The sequence below is a fragment of the Vigna unguiculata genome, chromosome 8 (assembly GCF_004118075.2).
Source record: "Vigna unguiculata cultivar IT97K-499-35 chromosome 8, ASM411807v1, whole genome shotgun sequence".
NCBI classification, from domain to species: Eukaryota; Viridiplantae; Streptophyta; class Magnoliopsida; order Fabales; family Fabaceae; genus Vigna; species Vigna unguiculata.
Window position 1 is genome coordinate 28,192,915 of NC_040286.1, and position 20,930 is coordinate 28,213,844.

Consider the following 20,930-nt stretch of genomic DNA (forward strand, 5'->3'; position numbering starts at 1 on the left):
ATCAGTGTAATAGTTAAATAGATAAAATTAAATTATATTATATAAACTATAACGAACCTTACTTTACCCAGAAAATTTTGTAGGGTTAAAATATACTTAAAGTCATTAATTTAATATATTATCAAAATCGCAAATATTTATCGTAGTAAAATTTGAATCTATCATACCATTTATTATTTTCTCTTTTTCCTTTAATTTTCATACCCGATATCCTTATATGAATGCATGATATGAGAGGATCTACCAAAAATTATAAGATTATAATAATTTGGCTTATTTATATATATATATATATATATATATATATATATATATATATATATGAGGACGTTATATAATATTTTTACTTTTTTTTCTTCGCGTAATATTTATGTTCTTTTCTCTTCTGCATAATATTCATGTTTTTTACTTTTCTTCTCTAATGATAAGAGAAAATTAAGAGGGAACCCTCGAATCTATATCTATATACAAATGGGAACTAACAAATAACAACTTTTTCAATTAAATACTATATATCATTAGGGATGTCAAAAAAATCCGTATCCGCGGATATTCGCAGATAAAACCCGCAACAGATAGAAAATGGATATTAAAAATGGATACCCGCTACCCGCGGGTACGAATATTTTTGATACCCACGTGTTAACAGGGCGGGTATGAATATCATAGTATCCGTACCCGTGGATATTTATCCAGCGGGTAGGGTACGGGGGAGCTACTACACGTACCCTACCCGCCCTGTTGACATCCCTATATATCACACACTTCAATTCAAAAAATTTTATCTACAAAAAGTAAAAACACTTACGTGTCACGCTCTCATGATTTTGGCACTTTGTAAAAATATTCAAAAACAAAATCAATTATATTTCTCCACGTATCCCACCGCTTCTTTTTCCTCTCTCTCCACTTTCAAATTTCAGATTCAATTCTCTCTCTTAAACCTCTTCTCTCTCTTTCTGACTTTTCGTTTCTCATTCTCGCTTCATCTTCTTCTCATTCTCACTTTCTCATTCTCTATTGCACGACTTTCTTCTGATTTTCTCCGCTCTTTCTCAGTCCATCGAAATAGCATGGACTCCACCTAATGTTCATCTTCAAATCTCTTTGTATTTTTGCTTCTTTTATAATATTTTTTGTTTTATTTCTTTTTTGGAATTTTTGTCAGATGAATGAGCTCAGTAGAAGTTGGGTAACATCCACATTTTTTTTTCAGATCTTTTTTTTTTTTTTTTTGAGTTTCTGAAGGAAAGAGTTCATCTTCATCTTCATCTTCTTATATTTGGACCCACTTTCTGTTGATTTTTTTTGTTTACAGACTTGAACTGAAGAATTCATCTTTTTTACCCAGATTTTGATTTTTTCAGACAAAACAATGGCTCCAGATAATCTTCATCTTCAGATCTCATTGTATTTTTGCTTCTTTTGTAATATTTTTTTTTGTTTTAGTTCTGTTTTGGAATTTTTTTCATATGAATGAGCTCAGTAGAAGTTGGGTAACGTCCACATTTCTTTTTTTTTATCCAAATATTTTTTTTTCTTTGGAGTTTTTGTAGGAAACAGTTCATATTCATCTTCTTCTTCTTATATTTGTACCCACTTTTTGTTGATGCTATTTTTTTTTGTTTACAGGCTTGAAATGAAGAGTTCATCTTTTCATCCAGATTTTGATTTTTTTAGACAACACCATGGCTTCAGATAATCTTCATCTTCATATCTCTTTGTATTTTTGCTTCTTTTGTAATATTCTTTTGTTTTAGTTCTTTTTTGGTATTTTTTTCAGATGAATGAGCTTAGTAGAAGTTGGGTAATGTACACATCTCTTTTTTTTTTATCCAAATCTGTTTTTTTTCCGAGTTTCTGAAGGAAAGAGTTCATCTTCATCTCCATCATCTTCTTATATTTGTACCCACTTTCTGTTGATGCTATTTTTTTTGTTTACAGGCTTGAAATGAAGAGTTCATCTTTTTACCCAGATTTTAATTTTTTTCGGACAACACCATGGCTTCAGATAATCTTCATCTTCATATCTCTTTGTATTTTTGCTTCTTTTGTAATATTTTTTGTTTTAGTTCTTTTTTGGAAATTTTGTCAGATGAATGAGCTCAGTAGAAGTTGGGTAACGTCCACATTTTTTTTATCCAGATCTATTTTTTTTTTCAAGATTCTGAAGGAAAGAGTTCATCTTCATCTTCTTCTTCTTATATTTGTACCCACCCACCTTTTGTTGATGCTATTTTTTTTTTGTTTACAGGCTTGAATTGAAGAGTTCATCTTTTTACCCAGATTTTGATTTTTTTCAGACAACACCATGGCTTCAGATAATCTTCATCTCCATATCTCTTTGTATTTTTGTTTCTTTTTTAATATTCTTTTGTTTTAGTTCTTTTTTGGTATTTTTTTTCAGATGAATGAGCTCAGTAAAGTTGGGTAACGTACACATCTCTTTTTTTTTATCCAAATCTTTTTTTTTTCGAGTTTCTGAAGGAAAGAGTTCATCTTCATCTTCATCATCTTCTTATATTTGTACTCACTTTCTGTTGATGCTATTTTTTTTTTGTTTACAGGCTTGAAATGAAGAGTTCATCTTTTTACCCAGATTTTGATTTTTTTCAGACAACACCATGGCTTCAGATAATCTTCATCTTCATATCTCTTTGTATTTTTGCTTCTTTTGTAATATTCTTTTGTTTTAGTTCTTTTTTGGTATTTTTTTCAGATGAATGAGCTCAGTAGAAGTTGGGTAACGTACACATCTCTTTTTTTTATCCAAATCTGTTTTTTTTTTGAAGTTTCTAAAGGAAAGAGTTCATCTTCATCTTCATCATCTTCTTATATTTGTACCCACTTTCTGTTGATGCTATTTTTTTTTGTTTACAGGTTTGAAATAAAGAGTTCATCTTTTTACCCAGATTTTAATTTTTTCCAGACAACACCATGGCTTCAGATAATCTTCATCTTCATATCTCTTTGTATTTTTGCTTATTTTGTAATATTTTTTTGTTTTAGTTCTGTTTTGGAATTTTTTTCAGATGAATGAACTCAGTAGAAGTTGGGTAACGTCCACATTTCTTTTTTTTTATCCAGATATTTTTTTCCAGCTTTTGAAGGAAACAATTCAACTTCATCTTCATCTTCTTACATTTGTACCCACTCTTTGTTGATGCTATTTTTTTTTTTGTTTACAGGCTTGAAATGAAGAGTTCATCTTTTTACCCAGATTTTGATTTTTTTCAGACAACACCATGGCTCCAGATAATCTTCATCTTTAGATCTCTTTGTATTTTTGCTTCTTTTGTAATATTTTTTGTTTTAGTTCTATTTTGGAATTTTTTTTGTCAGATGAATGAGCTTAGTAGAAGTTGGGTAACGTCCACATTTCTTTTTTTATATCCAGATCTGTTTTTTTTTTTTCAGCTTTCTGAAGGAAACAGTTCATCTTCATCTTCTTCTAAGTAGTTATATTTGTACCCACTCTTGATGTTATATAGTTATGTCAATGTAATTATTTTAATTATGATGTTCTTTGATAAAAAAAATGAAAATCAGAATTATAGCACATTTGTAATCTAAATAAATTTTAATTATATTTGGAATTAATCAAAATTAATTATCATTCCACCTAAATTCAAAATTTAAATGTAAGCATTAAATATTACTTATTATTTTTTAAAAAAAAAATAATTTAACGTAAACATTAAATATTATATTTTATAACATTCGCATTCCAAAATCATTTAACGTGAAGTTTAAATATTTAATATTTTAATAACTTTATATAAATATTACATAAATATGAAAAATTGTAACGCATTGGAAATCACTATTTATCATTGCCACGAATCACTTAAAACCTCTTTGTCTTACAAAACATCGTATATTCCAATGCATTAAACGTGTCAATTTGAAACGTGTCAATCAATATTCAAACTCATTAATATTCGCACTGCTCGAGATAATGATGATTAATTGTAAGTATTTAAACTGCTCTTTTATCTCCCACACGTTTTCATTATTAAACTGATTCAGATTACAACATTAAAATAATCCACTAATAAATAATAATTCCGATTCTTGATCACGGTGCAGGTTTTTAAAGCTTTCTTTCATCATCATGTCCACTTCTCAAAAAAATCATGATTGCAATGTCAAGATTTCTCAACTGCTAGCTATATGTTGCTATCTCTAGAGTAAAAACTAAAAGAGGATTGAAAATACTTATACTGGATGAAGATTTTAATGTCACAAACACAACAAAAAACGTTGTGTACAAAGAAATTTTTGAAACTCTTTGACAAATAAGAAATTATAGGTATGTAATTTATTATTTTTGATTTCGAATTTAACTTATTAGTTTGTAAGAACATACATGAACTTATTTGTCTTTTTGCTTCTTCTTCAATTGTTATCTTTCAAAGTATTGCATGTTTTGTTCCCTATTGGAGGAAAATCATTGTCTTTTAAAGAAATAATATTTTCAGCATAGCTTAACATTTCTATCAGTAATCTTTTTTGTGTTTGTTGTTGCAGATAAAAAAATAGACAACCAAAGACAAAATGAAATACAACAACAATGCTTCTCAAAGAAACAACAGTATGTTTATTTTATTATGTTCTTAATTCGTTTATCTTATGTTTTCTATTTTTACACTTGACAATTTTTTTAAGACATCATATTTTCATATATAGATTATTGCATAACACTCATTGTTCATTACCATTACAAATATATAAAATCTAAAAAACCCTGTGCGTTGCACGGGTAAAAAAACTAGTAATCTATAGATAGAAGACCAAATACCAAAATTATCACCTTGCTAAAAGGGTTATTGCCCTTTCATGTTTTCATAAACCAATGATATTAGAACACTTACCACTAGGCCAAAAGTTGTAGTAATTAGTCATGATATAACTCAACTCTTTCTACTTAAGAGCATAACATTCCAAACACCAAGATTCAACTGTGACTCGATCCATTTATCCTCCGTCATAAGATAATTGATGTCACACTTTATTAAGTCAATTTATAGACTTAAATTCATTACCTTAACCATAATAATAATAATATAAATGACTTGTTATTATAATAATAATAATAATAAATAATGTTGAGAAATATTTATGGATAAAAAAACAAAAAGCAGGACCCCATCTGCTTTTATTTTATGGTATCTAATTGGTGCATTTGTCAAAATAATTGATATACTTAAGTGATTGATTAGAATTATAGAACCTTGTCAAAAGTTATAATATGCGGTTTCAGTTTGTCACGACTCTTGATATTATAGAATTTTTCAAACAAACTAATGTAGTTATTATATTGTGAAATCATTAAATTCCTGAACGTTTTCTTATGACTACAAAATTAGAATTTTATTTATTTTTTCTGTCATTTTATTTCCTTTCAATATGTTAAAAGTAGCAGAAAAGTTGACTGACTTTTTCTCTGTTTTTTAATTTTATTTTTCTGTTTTACCCATGCAATAAATATAAGTGTGTTTTATCATAACCATTTTTTGTAGTAAAATACTTAGACTCTCTCTTTAATACAAATGTAAGAAAATATAGTCAAATAATTCTCTTTAATCCAAGAATAGTAACTCCCGACAAAGGAACATGTTGTCAAATTCATATATCACCTCGTAACAGCATCATGTGTAATTCATTAAATAAATCAAAGTTGGAATCCAACATATACATTAATGAAATTGTGACCTTATACCTAATATCCATTAATTTCTATATCCAAATGTTATACTTTTTTTTTAACCATCCACCAAGAAGAAATTATTTTACAAAGTATTACGAAGGATAGTAATATATATTATTTTACTCATTCAATGATGATGTAAAAGAAAATTGAATTTAACAATTAAATGTTAAAAGTGGGCTTTAAGTTTAACTTAATCCCACAAAAATATAAAACCGGCATGTCGAAGTATATACATCTTGTGCGTGAGACTAAAACATGTCTAAGAAATTTCGTTAGGATAGACTTTTTTTTAATGACTCTGATACGATGTTAGAAAAGTGGACTTTAAGTTTAACTTAACCACAAAACCAGCTTGTAAGGTGAATTTTACACCCTAATTATGTACTATGAAATCGTCTTATCTCTAGTTAATGTAGTTAATGTGGAACTTCCAACATTAAATATAAATGTTAGTTAAATTTAAAAGTGGAATAAGATTAAAATGGGTTAAATTAAAAATGCTTTATAGATTTACATATTTGCTTTTAATTTGGCTTTCAAAATAAAAGTGTAATTATGGTGGAGTGGACTTAGAAATCTTTGTTGAATGATCACATTCAATGAGATCTTCACTCTCCCACCACCTTTATTCTCTGATTAAGAATATTTCTTATATTAAAAAATAATCTTAAGAAAAAGACAAATAAATTTATAAAAAAATCTCTAATGTAGGGATAAAAGAAGCAACAAAATGCATAAATACAGAATATCAACAACCAAAATGCCCTAATAGCTTAAAAGAAACCTAGGAAATTATTTTCTAAGGTCTTGGCCTAATATATAAAAAGAAACACATTGAACTATTGGGCCGCACTTTGGGCATTAAAAAATTTAGGTTAAGAGACTATAGAAAATAATAAATAATAGTTATTAATTATTAAATAATAAATATAATAACTAATGAGTAGTCAATAATCTATCGTCAATAGTAATCATTAAACAATAACTAAATCAATAATCAATAGTCATCATATAAGTGACAAATAACAATTGAAATAATAGATAATAACTAATAAATAGTGAATATTATTTAATAAATATTAAAAATTATAAACAATAAACATCTTACTATTATAATGTAATATTTCATAATATTTTAACTGTGTAAAATACTGTTGTATTAATAAGTTATTTAGTATTAAATTGTCCTAAACAAAACAATCCAAAATAAATCAAATCAGTTCCGTATAAATAAAAAATATTTACGTGAATATTTTGAAGGTTAAAGTATGTTTTTTTTCCTTATTTTTAAAAAAATATTGATTCATTTTATTTTTATTTATCTCAATTTTATCTTAAATTTAAAAAATTTGATGTAATGAAATATTTTTCATTAGTAACGTAGTAGAAGCGTATGTGTCTTATATTAGTTTCTATTTTTTTTTCTAATATTTTTTAGTTTTTAATTCTTTTAAAATTTTAAATAATTTGTCATTATCAATTTAAATTCGTGACATATGGTAGTGTTCATGATAATATTACGTGTCAATGTTATGTTATATGTTATTTCATCATTTTTAATTTGATTCTTATATTTTTATTTTGTTTTAATTTAATCTCATTTTTTATTTATCAAATTGAAACAAAAATTAATTTTTATGTAAAGAGTATAAAAATATACAAAAAGAAATTTAACTATCATAACTCTTTGTATATAAATTTTTTTATTATTAAAATATTAGTGTTCTTTTATACAAAACATCACTGTTCTTAAATCATTTTCTAGATTCTTGCAATAATAATAATAAAATATTATTATTATTATTATTATTATTATTATTATTATTAGTATTATTATTTCTTTTATTGTTGATATCATTTATTATTATGAATAAATATGAATATCTAAACTGATTAAACATTAATATAAGTATAAGTAATATATATATATATATATATATATATATATATATATATATATATATATATATATATATATATATATATATATATATATATCAACTGATCAATAAATCAACTTTAATTTGATCAAAATGTTATAAAACAATGTTTTTTTGTCTTGACTTCTTTTCATTTGATTTGTTATTTCTTTTATTACATAAAATTTTCATTTTCTTTCTTATTTTGCCAACTCCTTTGATATATCCCGAGTTTATTCATATTTTAATGGTATTTTTCTCTTTATTATTATACATTTTTTTTCTTTATTTGTGATTTTATTGGCACATTACACATAAGAAAATACGAACCTCATTTTATCAAATTAAATCATTTTAAGATACATATTTTATCATTTTTAATATTTGAATTTGTCTTTTAATTATTACTTCAAAATATTTTATTCTCAATTGTATAAATTTTTAATTTAGTAGGTAATTTATAGAAGTTCTACTTTTTCTTCTTTGTTCTATTTTTAAAAAAAAAAATGTATTTTTGTTAGACAATTTCTTACCCTCTATCAATTGTTTGACTTTTCAATATCTATCAAACCCACTTTTGTTCCTAAAATATTATTTCTTGTAACATTTGCAAAAATAATTAATATTATTATTTAACATCTTGATAGTATTTTATTTTACTATGCAAAATTCTTATCTTAATATATATATATATATATATATATATATATATATATATATATATATATATATATATATATATATTAAATGGGTTATGGTTATTATTTTATTAGTCAAAACATTAAAGTGGTCAAATTAATATAAAAGTTATGACTAAAGATATATATGTCATAAGAGATTAATGGTCTAGATACCATAAGCAATATAATTTGACGATGGACCAAATTAAAAATATATTAAAATTTTAAATGTAACTAATAGATTTTACATAAAAGGAATATTGTGTTCCCTATTTGTATAAATACCCCATATTATTCTCGATCTTTTCCTTTCATCAAACCTAAGAAGGACCCTGAGCTGTTCTACATCTGAAATTGTTAATCTCATCGCTTTCATTATTTCAACTCACAAATTCAGGTACGTTTTTTAATTCTATTTTCATCATGAATTCAATAATGCTTTAATATTTGATTGTGCTGGTTGTATATGCAAAACATATTCTAACACTTGATAATAACGTAGTTCTTATTTAGTATTTTATTTTCACAGTTTATGCGAAATTCTTATCCTTAATAGTTTAAATAAATTATATCTATTCACACATTTCTTTCTATTAGAATTATTGATCGAGTATTCTTTTATAATTTATTTGTTTACTATACATTTTACTTAAAAGGTTTTTATTTTTTATTGTATTATTTGTATCGATTAAATTAGCAGATGCATATCACAGGATTTCATGGAATGAGGTATGAATTGCATGGCTCACACTTGTCCACCCAAATATAAGAACGAGTATTTTGATGTACAAAAAATAGTTATACTCTCATTTCTATGGCAAATAGTTGTATATGATACATTTATGATTTTTCTGCAATACCTATTTTGGATAAATGTATTGTAATTTCTATCGGTTGATAGATATTTTTTTTTTCAATTAAAAAAATCAATGAAAAGCGAAAATCAATTAAACTTCTTTGAATTTGCTTTTACATTTCAGAATGTAATTCTTTTAATACATTTTTGTTTCCTTAACATTTTAGAGAGAGTGCTTTATAAATTATGAAAAAAGAAATTTCATACTAATAATAATAAAACAATTTTTTTTTGAGAATATGTTTTTGGAAGAAATTTTTAGCCAAAGCTTCACTGGAATTATATTGAGAAAGTGAAAGTTATTTTAATTTAATTCGAAAAAATAAACTTATTTCAATTAATGTTTATGATATCATAAATATTATCAATAGGTTGAGAGGTGAAAACATAAAATAGTGTGTAATATCTAAAAAAGCATAATAGTGTTTTGAAAATGAGAAAAAAAAAAGAAACAAAAAATTTAAAAGAAACAAAAAACGTGTGTAGCAGAAAAAGGGGAGTATATATAGCAGGCCTATATTGGATGATATGAAAAGTTGTGGATGTACAATTTTTCATTAATTTTGTTCTCTCATTTTTATTAAATATTTTGATTTAGGGTACAATTAGTTTAAAATTTTAGATATATGGTATTAGTTGTCATTCTTAAAAATTTTGTTCTAATTTTAAAATAATAATAACCTTTAAAAAAATATTTAATAAAAATGTAAATTTTAATAAAAATATCATTATAAGTTTTATATAAAAATTAAATTTGGTATCAATTTCAGAAGAAAAAAAATGTTTAATTTTAAACAAATTTGAGACTAAATTGGACAAAAATAATAAATATAAAAATCAAATTAAATATAAAATATTAACTCGTGACATGTGAGATTAATAGTGAACATTTTTTAAAATTAAAAAATTTTTAAAAAAATAAAAAAAAATACAAAATAACACGTGACCATTATTATTCACTACCATTAGTTATTTAAACGACATTAACAAAAAATATTAAATTAAACAAAACTGATGAAAATTGAAACATATTCGAACAAAGATACAATATTAAGACTAAAATGGCAAAACTCAATACTCAATGAAAATTGAAAAAAAAAACGTATTTTAACCTTTTGTTTTCTACGAGAATATGTAAATTTTTTATCAAATTTATAGATATAGGCAAGTTAAGGAATATATATGTCAACATAATCTTTTAATTTTATTTTTAGGAAGTACCTTTGTTAAAATGTGAGGGGAAATCAGAAGCACGAATAACATATTTTAAATTATTATTTTTTTAATGTTATCAGAATCCTATATTCATGATTTTGGTAATATTTATTTTGTATTTTGATGATAGTTGTATGTTTGATGAAAAAGACACAGAACATGTGTGACATTAATAAAGTTTAAAATGTATGAAGATATACGAGAATAATAAATCACTAGTTTGTTTATTCATAACCACATAATCACCTATTTCTCGAACACATTTCATTACTTTCTTTGCATATTTTTAGTGATCAATACTTGGATCAGTCTAATATATCCAAAAACTCTGTTGTAATTTAGGTTTACATAGATATTTTAACAACCGAAAGCATATGAAATATTTTTCAAGTGTTTTCCTTCAAAGTTGTTTTTCACGTACTAGTAAATAATTTATCACTCTTCGTAATCGGATGAAAAAATTTTCATGTTAAACCTATATAAACTTATTGTATTATATTTATGTTTAACGAATAGTAATTTAATAAAGTGGAGAAGAAATAGTCAATACACTCATTTTTAACGCAAATATATGTATATCATAAATTTATTATAATTAATTTCTGATTGGTTGATAGATAATTTTTTTTTTAAAGTTGAATTCGTGAAAAGGGAAAATCAAGTAAGTTTAATTTAAATATATTTAGAATGAGTTTTAATTTTAAGGAATGTGGCAACAAAATAGTTTGTTTTCTTCAACGAATTCAAACACAAATCAAGGAAAACTCTTTTATTTATCTGATAATTTGTTATCATTAGAATTTGACAGATAAAAAATAACACAAACACGAATATTCGAATTGTAGATTGTTATCTTCATCTCTCCTTAGTCAAACACAATGTTCTTCATCTGGGCAACAAGGTATAACATGAACTTCAATAATGTTTGATTAAATATTTATGGTTGAGAATTCGTTCTTATATTTTGAAGGTTCAACATTGAAGAGATTTTCTAATACTTTCTCCATTTCATTTGATACCTAAAGCATCTTCAAAACATTTAAGCCTGCACTAAGGTAAGTACTCTCTGTCCCTCTCAGTTCATATGTATCATAGTATTTTGTTCATACTATTGAGTTTTATATTTTGTTTTCACACAGAGAAAAATAAATTTTCAACCAAAACAAATAAAAGGTGAAAATGCATAATTTTTTACAAATTTGTTCAACTAGTTTCTAATATATTTTTCCAGGTGAAAATTTGCATAACCCGACTATTAAATAAAAGTAATATTTTTAAACTATTACATATGTAAGTTTCATAGTTTGCTAATGAATTGATAAATTCATGTGTTCCTCTTCAAGGTTCTTTATCTTGAGTTACCTCTCGTTAAGGTTCCTCTTAATTTAGAAATGACTAAATACCTTTTTTTTTTATCTCACTATTAATTATACAATTATTCAATTTTCTTTTTAACCTTTTTAGTCCAACATTTATTAAAGTGAATAAATGTGATCCCACTATTAAGGTTAACCTCGTTAGAGGATGTATTTTTATTTCAATAAAACAAAAAGTGATCATATTAGTTATTCTGATTCTAAAACTAAAAAAGGTATTAAGTCGTCGGAATTATTGTGCTCCGTACGAGAAAACCAACAGAGTCTTCCTATTATAAGCATATTTAGAAGACATGCCATCTAAGAATCAAGAAAGTGAAATCCTTTCATGGAAAATATTCAAATATAAGTTAATGCAAGTTTGGCAAAGATGAATTTAACAAAAATAAGGGAGAAAATAAATATATTCACAAACTTTATATTCGATTTGATGATTAAGTTTCAACTTTTTAAAAGAAAATTTTTCAATATCAAACATTAAAAATATTAAGATTACTATAAAGTTTAAATTTGTGTTTGATTTGAGAATTTTATAATTTCTAAAAAATTGAATACATAGAATTTGAATTGTTATTAATTTTAATCATTTAGACATTGATAACAGTTAATAACGATTCAAATATGTATAAATTGTTGTTGAATTTGAATTTTTAATTATATTATATATATATATATATATATATATAATTTTAATTAATAATAAATTAAAAAATAATAATATTAATGATGTCAATAAAAAAACAATTGTTTTAGACAATGACCGAATATAATGTTTATAAACTTTCACAGGAAAATTTTTGTAGATAACGGTTGAAAAATAAATTTTCCATGGTCATGAAGAAAATTTTAATGAGCATTGGTCAAGAAATAATTATTGACATTGTTCAAAAAAACTATTTTTGTTTGACATTATCTAAAAATAATTTTAGTTCACGTCAATCGAAAAAATCATTTAACATTATAGTTGAAAATTTTCGTTCATATTAAAATCACCTAGGTAAGGGTGCCGGTAAAAAAAAATCAACTAGTGAAAAATGGTGATATTAGAACAGGATATAATGTCGGTTGAAGCAGAACCAATTTAATTTAAAACACGGTGACAATTTTGTAAATACTGAAAAATATTTTAAATTGGTAATAGAGAAAATTGGTCTAATATATACATATTAGATCGGTTTAAAAAACAACCGATCTAATATGTTTTCTGCACTATAAATTACAAAATCTCTTTTCACTTTTTGAACTTCTTCTCTCCCTCGCCTCCATGGTCTTCTCTCTCGCACCTCCATTGCTTCTTCTTCTCTTCCAGGCACCATTGACCACCGTCGTCGTGCCGTACCACTACCGCACTACTCTTCACCAAGCTTCTTCTTCTCTTCCATGCCACTCTTCAACAACCAATGCATCAAGTTAGTGTTTTTTCCATCATTTTCTCATGCTTAGGGTTTTTGTTTGTGGAGAAAACTCTCTTTGTAGTTGTCTTTCTTGGTGCTTGGTGCTTTCCCATCGCCTTTGCAAATGAAGCAAATTTGTGATGTTGCTGCTATACCGAATGTGCACCATTGGTCCCCATGGTGTTTCGTAAAATCTCTTAGTCAAGTTTGTGGTTGGGGTGGAGAGTTCTCCACGATGGTTAGTTCGTGGTTCGTTGGTGTTGGTTCATGGTGGTTTGTTGATGGTCTTTGGTAGTTCATTGTTCTCTCTTTTGTTCCTTTGCATGGTCACTTTCGAAAATATTTTTTTTTCTTTTTAGTAAGAGATATTTAAATCGGTTGTTTCAGAATCGATTTAATACATCTTTAACATATTACATCAATGTATATTAGATTAGTTGCGGAACCAATCTAATATACCCTCCAAAATCGATTTAATATACCTATTTTGTACCGATGCTCATCTAGGTAAGAGTATTAAATTTTGGCATTTGGATTGTTATGTAGAAAAAGTCAACCCTAATTATCAATCATGTTTTTTTTGCCTAATTAGTCTAAACCAAACCCATCCAATAATTATTGTAGAGTTAAAGGCAAGAGTTGAATTCCTAGTTAAGATTATTTATTGGTGATTTGTTATTTGGTAAGTGGAAGAAAAGTTTTATAGTTTTAACTGATCATACTAATTTCTTTCACTTTTGTAAAGAAAATTATCTAGCGAGTGCTTGTTTAGGAAAACTAATTTATCCCATTTACAACTTTCTATTTGAAAATTACAAAGTTAAAATAATAATCTTTTAGTAGTTAGATCAGTAAAATTTATCCCATTGTTTATTAAGAAGATTCCAAACCGATGTGAATTTAAGTTTCATAAAAATAAAAAAAAAATTAAATATTATATAAGGAATAAAATCCATAAATATATTATTTTAATAATCCTCGAAAGACTTGTCACGTTGGATCAATACATTCAAAAACTAAATGTTCAATTGGTTCCTTTACCTGCAATCAATTGATTTTTCTCAATGAACTATAATGATGTTGTTTTATAGTAGTGGTCCTCATTTTCAGGTGTCGGAGTAAGAACAGTATCGTCCCACCATGATTTAATATGGTAGACTTTTATTATTACCTAATTTGGTGTGGTGTTCATCAACTTACAACTTAAATTTTTAGTTAATGTTTTTTCTTTAGAGATGGTGGATCGGTCTTTAAAGTATCTTAACTGTGAGCTATTCTTGTTAGCACATTAATTGCATCTTCTTTTCATAACTTAGTTAAATTAATTGTGTATTAAGGGCTATAGGTAATGGGCATACACGTTAATAAAAAATATTTATTTCAAGAATTTGTCCCATCCATATACGGAATTTGTGCCTAGACTTTTATCGGCCTTAATTTGGTAGTGTTAATCAATATAAAAATATAAAATTTATAAATTTATTATCTTAAAGTTTTAGATTAAAAATTTTGTTTGAATTAAATCTCATTTAAATTATCTATTATAAAATGTTGATCTCATCTCATAAGATTCGGTTAAATTTAAAATATATATTTTTACCATATTTCCCTATTATCAGTGTGATATCTTACTCTATTAGAATTAAAACATTTTCACTAACTTACATACAATTTATGTTTGATTACAGCTTTTGGTTTTGTGATAAATATTTTGGAAAACATTTTTTTCTTCACAAGTAGACACTAGTTTGGCAGAAGAAACGGGGCATCCAAAAGCAGCACGGAATGTCTTAAACAAATGTCGTGAAAATTCTTTGAAATGAAGACGGATATTGTAAAAAATGGAAAAAACTCAATTCAACCATGCATTCTTAATATATACTACGCGTAGAAAATTATTTTTTTTCTTAATCTCATCAAACTAGTGTAGCTATATTGTTGCATGTATATATTACTCAACTCGTACAAAATTTGCAGTCGAAAGATTTGGAACTGCTAAATTTTAATTACAAAACACCGTATGCATGTCACCTATAATATGAAAGTGTGTTCTTTACATGTTGCCCTAATGAAAAGTTAAACTCTTTACATGAATGCAATTTGGTATGTAATAATAATGGTGTCTAAGAATGTTTAGTTGAGAGTTTTCTCATTTGTGGTCACGTAATAAAGTATTTCGAGTCTCTCTCTAGGTTTAATAAATTCCTTGTTGATGTTCAACGTTTGTGTTAGTTCGACATGAATATATATTTCATGCTGTCATATGTTGTCTAGGTCAAAACAAGTGATCGAGAAACCAAGAATACCACAGAAAAAGCCAAAAACAAGGTGGTTCTGAATCTCAAATAATTCACTGCTTCCTCTACTTTGCATCACTTTTCTTCACGCTGAAACTTTCTCCTAAGTAATTTCCTCAAAACATAGGCACTTCCTTATGTAGAACATATTCTAACACGGCACCAACCTTCAATTACCACACGAAACGTCCCAATCTAACTATTTAGTTAAAGCGTATATATGATCAGTGTTATCATCACGTATCATATATGGCATGTACACACCACAACATGTAATTAACGTTGACAACATGGGAGAAAACCAGTGGCATATGCTGACTGACACGAGGGTTTTCCTAAGATAACAGTTTTTTTTTTTCTTTCATGTGTGTTGTTGCATATCTGTCGCCATGTTCATTTCCCTTACAAGTTTCCAAACACTTTTTCTTCTGTTCTTTAGGTGTTTCACACTTACAATTACATGTTGTGTTATGTTATAAAGAGAGAGTTGAGAAGCTTATTTATTGATTTTTGTTTTTGTTTTGTGCAGAGAGAGCAATGAAAAAGAGGGGTTTGAAGCATTGTTTCACGTCATCGCAGGTTGTGTTGAGCATGATAATGGTGCAAGGTTTTGTGACAGGGATGCAGCTTCTTTCAAGGGTGATATTGGTTCAGGGTTCCTTCATCTTTTCACTCATTGCTTATCGTCATATTGTTGCTGCAATTTGTGTTGCACCTTTTGCTCTCTACTTTGAAAGGTACGTTTTTCATTCTATTTCTTACTTCTTCATTATTTTTCTCTTATTATCTATTTATATATATCAACTTTTATTAGCTGGTTTTTTACTTTTTTTGTTTGGCCTAACCTTTTTCTAATGTGGAAAATGATTGAAATTAAGTTTATAAGAGTTCTAAAATAAAACACAAGTGCTTTTGGTTTGAAACTCCCACAAGTCACAACCTACTTCTACTACTCTTCTGAATAATCTTTGTATTAGGGTTTAAGATCTTCTAATGTAGTTCTTTCTCTTCTATTATTTTCCTTCTTCATTTTTTCTATTTTTTTAGAAGATCTCCTATATCACGACTCTTATGAGAAAGCTCTTTCACTAACTAAAATTTGTTAAACGTAGTTATTGTTTTCCTAACATAAATAATAACTTAGTTTTCAAAAAGTTTGGTTAGTTTCATACTCCATAAACTTTTATAGTCATTTTACATTCATTATTTTACCCTTTTTTTTTTTTTTACAAATACAAAAGTCTATTTTTTAAAATAACTGTATTATCCTTGAAAGTTGTTATTAGGTGTAAAAAAAAACATTTTCCTTTTTAAAATGGTGTGTTTCATTTAATTTTCTTTTCTATAAAGAAGAATGACGGTAGTAATTCTAATGATACACCTTGATCATTATAAGAAAATTATTAAATAATAATCAAATTTAAAAATAAAAAATTATTATTATATAGACTAAGATACATACCATTTTTTAAATTAACTAAAAATTAATGATACCTAAATTAGTCTTTATTCTTAATAAAAAAATTATATTTAATTTCTGAATTAGAGTTTAAATTAATTTCTAATTAGTTACCAAAATCATAAGTAGCTAAAGTCTCTTTAAACAATGATACAAATCAATTTAAACACTAATTTATAAATTAATTATAATTTTTATTAATAATAGTCATTATTTTAGATATTAATATTTTTGTATTTATAAAATAGTATATAATTTAATCAATATAGTGTTATTTAATTATTTTTTATAGTAATTGTTTTATAAAAAAATATTAAATAAAAGAAAAGTAAACTTATCTTCTCTGAAATAATACAAATTCCTACTATATATAGTTTTAAAATAACCATCCACAAATGTTAATAAAATGATACTCACTTTTATCTAAATTTTAAATGGACGTGATCTTTCTTATATTTTTAATAAAACTTTATTCATCTCTTTTATCTGATTTAAAAATAATATTCACCGAATCTTAAATGAAAAATTCTGAAAATTTAATGAATTTAATCATATATTTTGTAATTAGTTATTATTTTATTTTAATACTTTTTTCAAAAAAGTATAAATTTATATTTTAATAAATACAGTTTATCACGACAATATAATTTTTATGATAACAGTAACATATAATAATTAAAGATTAAATTTTTTTAATAAAAATCTTTATCTTTTAACATTTTAATTTTTAATTTCTATAACTTTTTATTTAAGTTATAATCAATAAGAGCCATATTTAAGTAAAATAAGAAAGAGGATTTTAATTTATTAAAATATAAACAAAGTGAGTATCATTTATTAAACTTATAAGAGAAATAACTATCTATTTAAAAATTAGAAAAGATGAGCATCATTTTATTAAAAACATAAAAAACATGAATTTCTATTTTAAAATATGGGGAAACATAGATGTCATTCAGTATAACTTCAGAAGAGGTAAATACAATTCTCCTATATAATGACATGTTTATTTATATTGTTTTGAAAAGGATTTAAAACAATTAAAATAATTAATACGAATATTTTATCCGATATAATTTTTTAGTTTTGATTAAATAAATCTTTTGCTTAGGGCCATAAATCTAACTCATAAATAGACATAAAAAATAAAATAATTTAATATCTTAAACACATACATAAAATTATATTTTCTTAATTGGTTTTTTTAGTGGTTGATGTTTTCTCTTGCAAATGATTTGGGTTGTGAATGCAGAGACCGCACATTGACTTTTACTCCCAAAGTTTGGTTTTGGCTCTTCGTTAACGCATTAATGGGGTATGAATTCTTTACTTACTATTTCCACCCCTATATTTGCTCTTTCCACTCCAAACTTTGTTTGTTTTTATTTACAACAAAAATAGTTTTAAGGAATCGTGTTATGTTCTTATGAATCATATAACTGTGAATGTTATTTTTGGTTTATGTTTTATAAAAAATAATTAGATACATTTAACTATTTCCAGAAATAATTTTTTAAAAACACAGTAAAAATGGAAGATTTTTTTATTTTAAAAATCGATAATTTCCGGAAACAATTTATGAAAACTTGTAACATGAGAAATGCAACATTCGCATGTTCACATTTCTAGGAATGAACTGTTTAATCAGTAAAATAAACATATTTTGTTCTAGAAATGCATTCTTTCACCCTTGTTTAAAAAAGTTTATGCTAAAAGAGAAAAATGAGATGAAAAATAATAAAAACCTATTATAAGATTTAGAAATGATAAAACAGGACTTATCTCTTTTATAAAACCGTGTTTGATTTTATTTGGATTAATTAGTAATTTAATCTTGACTTTTGTTCTTATTTATATTTTTATTTAATTAAGTTTAAATATATTTCAAATAGAGTCAATTTAGTCTTTGTTAAATTAACGCTATTTAGAAGGTGTTATCCGTCAATTTGATATCTTTTATTTTAAGACCTCTTTAGTTTGACATATGACATTTTTTCAGATTTTGATACATGACAAATTTCAAATGAGATTATTGTTAATTTAACGAAAATGATTAAATTAACTTTATTTATAAAGATCAATATGAATCATAGATTTGATGAGTAAAATATCATATAAAGAGTATAACGTACAAATACGTATATTATTAAAAAAATAATTTTCTAATAACTAAATTTTGACAACTTTATTTTATAATTTGAAATGATATTTTCTAAGTAACTTTTTATTCTTTTATATTCTAAAATCATTTAAAAGATGTCATTTTAGGTTATAAGAGAAAGTTGTCAAATTATCGTTATCTATGTCATTATGATCTTCTTACACTATGATGGCACCAACTACAGAATGACTCTGGCTCAAGGATTATTCTACTATGGGCTGAGAGATACTTCAGCTACATACTCTGTCAACTTTCTCAACATGGTTCCAATATGCACATTCCTTACCTCTGTCATCTGCAGGTACCACTAACATACCACTCTATTTTCTTCAATCTGCCAAATATCAACAACATAACCACCATTAGTTGATGAATCAATGTAGATTCGAGAAATTGGGACTCCACACTTGGGCTGGTAGAACTAAGTGTGCAGGGGCAATTCTGTGTGTTGGTGGAGCATTACTTACCACTCTCTACAAAGGAAAACAATTTTATCTTCATCATCATACTCATCATGCTCAAACCGCTGTTGCAGCACACCCTACCCACATGCTTCAGGGCACTTTCCTCTTGATCTGCAGCTGCTTCTCATACACAGCTTGGTTTCTTGTGCAAGTACATATCTCATACACAATTTTAGATTCTGCCTTAAATTTCTCAACTTTAAAAATATACGAATTTAATTTTTTTAACCAATTTTTTGTTAAATTTATTTAATGTTTCAAACGGTTTAGTATCATGTTACAGTAATTTCAATAGTTCTGCGAGAAGAAAGGCTTTTACTGTGACTATTTTCCTTCTGAAATTGCTGTATTAAATTCATTAAACAGGTACAATTGCTTAAAGTATTTCCATTGAGGTATTGGGGAACAATGCTATCATGCGTTATAGCAGCAATTCAATCAGGAATCGCAGGTGTCTGCATAGATTCTAGTAAGGCTGCATGGAGATTAGAGTGGAATCTGCAACTGCTCACCATAATCTACTCTGTAATATATTCTTTACAATATTTGAAATCAATGAAACACATGAATGAATGAAGATGAAGCTTAGTTCTTAAATGTGATGAAGATTGTGAAGTGATTATTATTTATGTGTTTAGGGAGCATTGGCCACTGCTGCTACATTCTGCATATTATCATGGGCTGTTGCAATCAAAGGACCTACTTATCCTCCAATGTTCAATCCCCTCTCTCTTATTTTTGTGGCCTTTTTAGAAGCTTTCATACTTGGACAACCACTAACCTTTGGAACGTATGAATAATATTTCTTAAATGGTTTTACTGCTTCAATTCTGTGTAAAGAGTAGTAACCTTGAACAATGTTGTAGCTTTTGTATGACACAGAGAAAAAAAAAAACACTGATGTATAATGTATGTATACGCAGGTTGTTGGGCATGGTTTTGATCATGGTGGGGTTGTACTCCTTCTTGTGGGGAAAAAGTAATGAGAAAAAGGGCATGACTCAGCAACCAATTGTGGCAGCTGCAGAAGTATCAAATGTCACTGATTTGATTGCTGGCCCAGAATCAACGGCTACAGTAGTGCCAAGTTCTTCACCACTCAATACTATAACTTTAGTATCTGAAACTCCTTACAAAAACTGAAAAAAGAAAAAAAAAACTTCATTTTACCTTTTTACATATGTAGGCCTGATAAATCGATGCTTAATATAAATAAATTTTGTTAGCATCTTATGTCAATTAATTCAAACTTTTATAGACACATATATGTATATATTATCAGAGTTGTCATGAAACATATTAAAGAAGAGACTCTTAAGTTATTCTTCAGAACAGGGTAATCAGGACTGGGCAAAATTAATTTATCTATATAATACTATAATTAATTGCATCATAT

The 20,930-nt window shown here is 26.0% G+C and overlaps 1 protein-coding gene across 1 annotated transcript; it reads left to right on the top strand.

Annotated features, from left to right (window-relative positions):
- The first annotated feature begins 13,024 nt into the window (after positions 1-13,024).
- On the top strand, positions 13,025-20,729 carry LOC114192981 (WAT1-related protein At1g44800-like). Its single transcript, XM_028082666.1, has 8 exons — positions 13,025-13,168; positions 15,980-16,187; positions 18,162-18,224; positions 19,255-19,371; positions 19,454-19,685; positions 19,901-20,059; positions 20,173-20,324; positions 20,458-20,729. The coding sequence occupies exons 2-8, from the start codon at positions 15,988-15,990 to the stop codon at positions 20,675-20,677; spliced, it is 1,143 nt and encodes a 380-aa protein (XP_027938467.1). The 5' UTR covers positions 13,025-13,168; positions 15,980-15,987; the 3' UTR covers positions 20,678-20,729.
- The last annotated feature ends 201 nt before the right edge of the window (positions 20,730-20,930 follow it).

Excerpts from the sequence above, each read along its gene's own strand:
- LOC114192981 (XM_028082666.1), top strand. The coding sequence starts at position 15,988 with ATGAAAAAGAGGGGTTTGAAGCATTGTTTCACGTCATCGCAGGTTGTG. Across the intron at positions 16,188-18,161 it reads TTTGCTCTCTACTTTGAAAG|AGACCGCACATTGACTTTTA; the intron begins GTACGTTTTTCA and ends TTGTGAATGCAG. Across the intron at positions 18,225-19,254 it reads TTCGTTAACGCATTAATGGG|AATGACTCTGGCTCAAGGAT; the intron begins GTATGAATTCTT and ends CACCAACTACAG.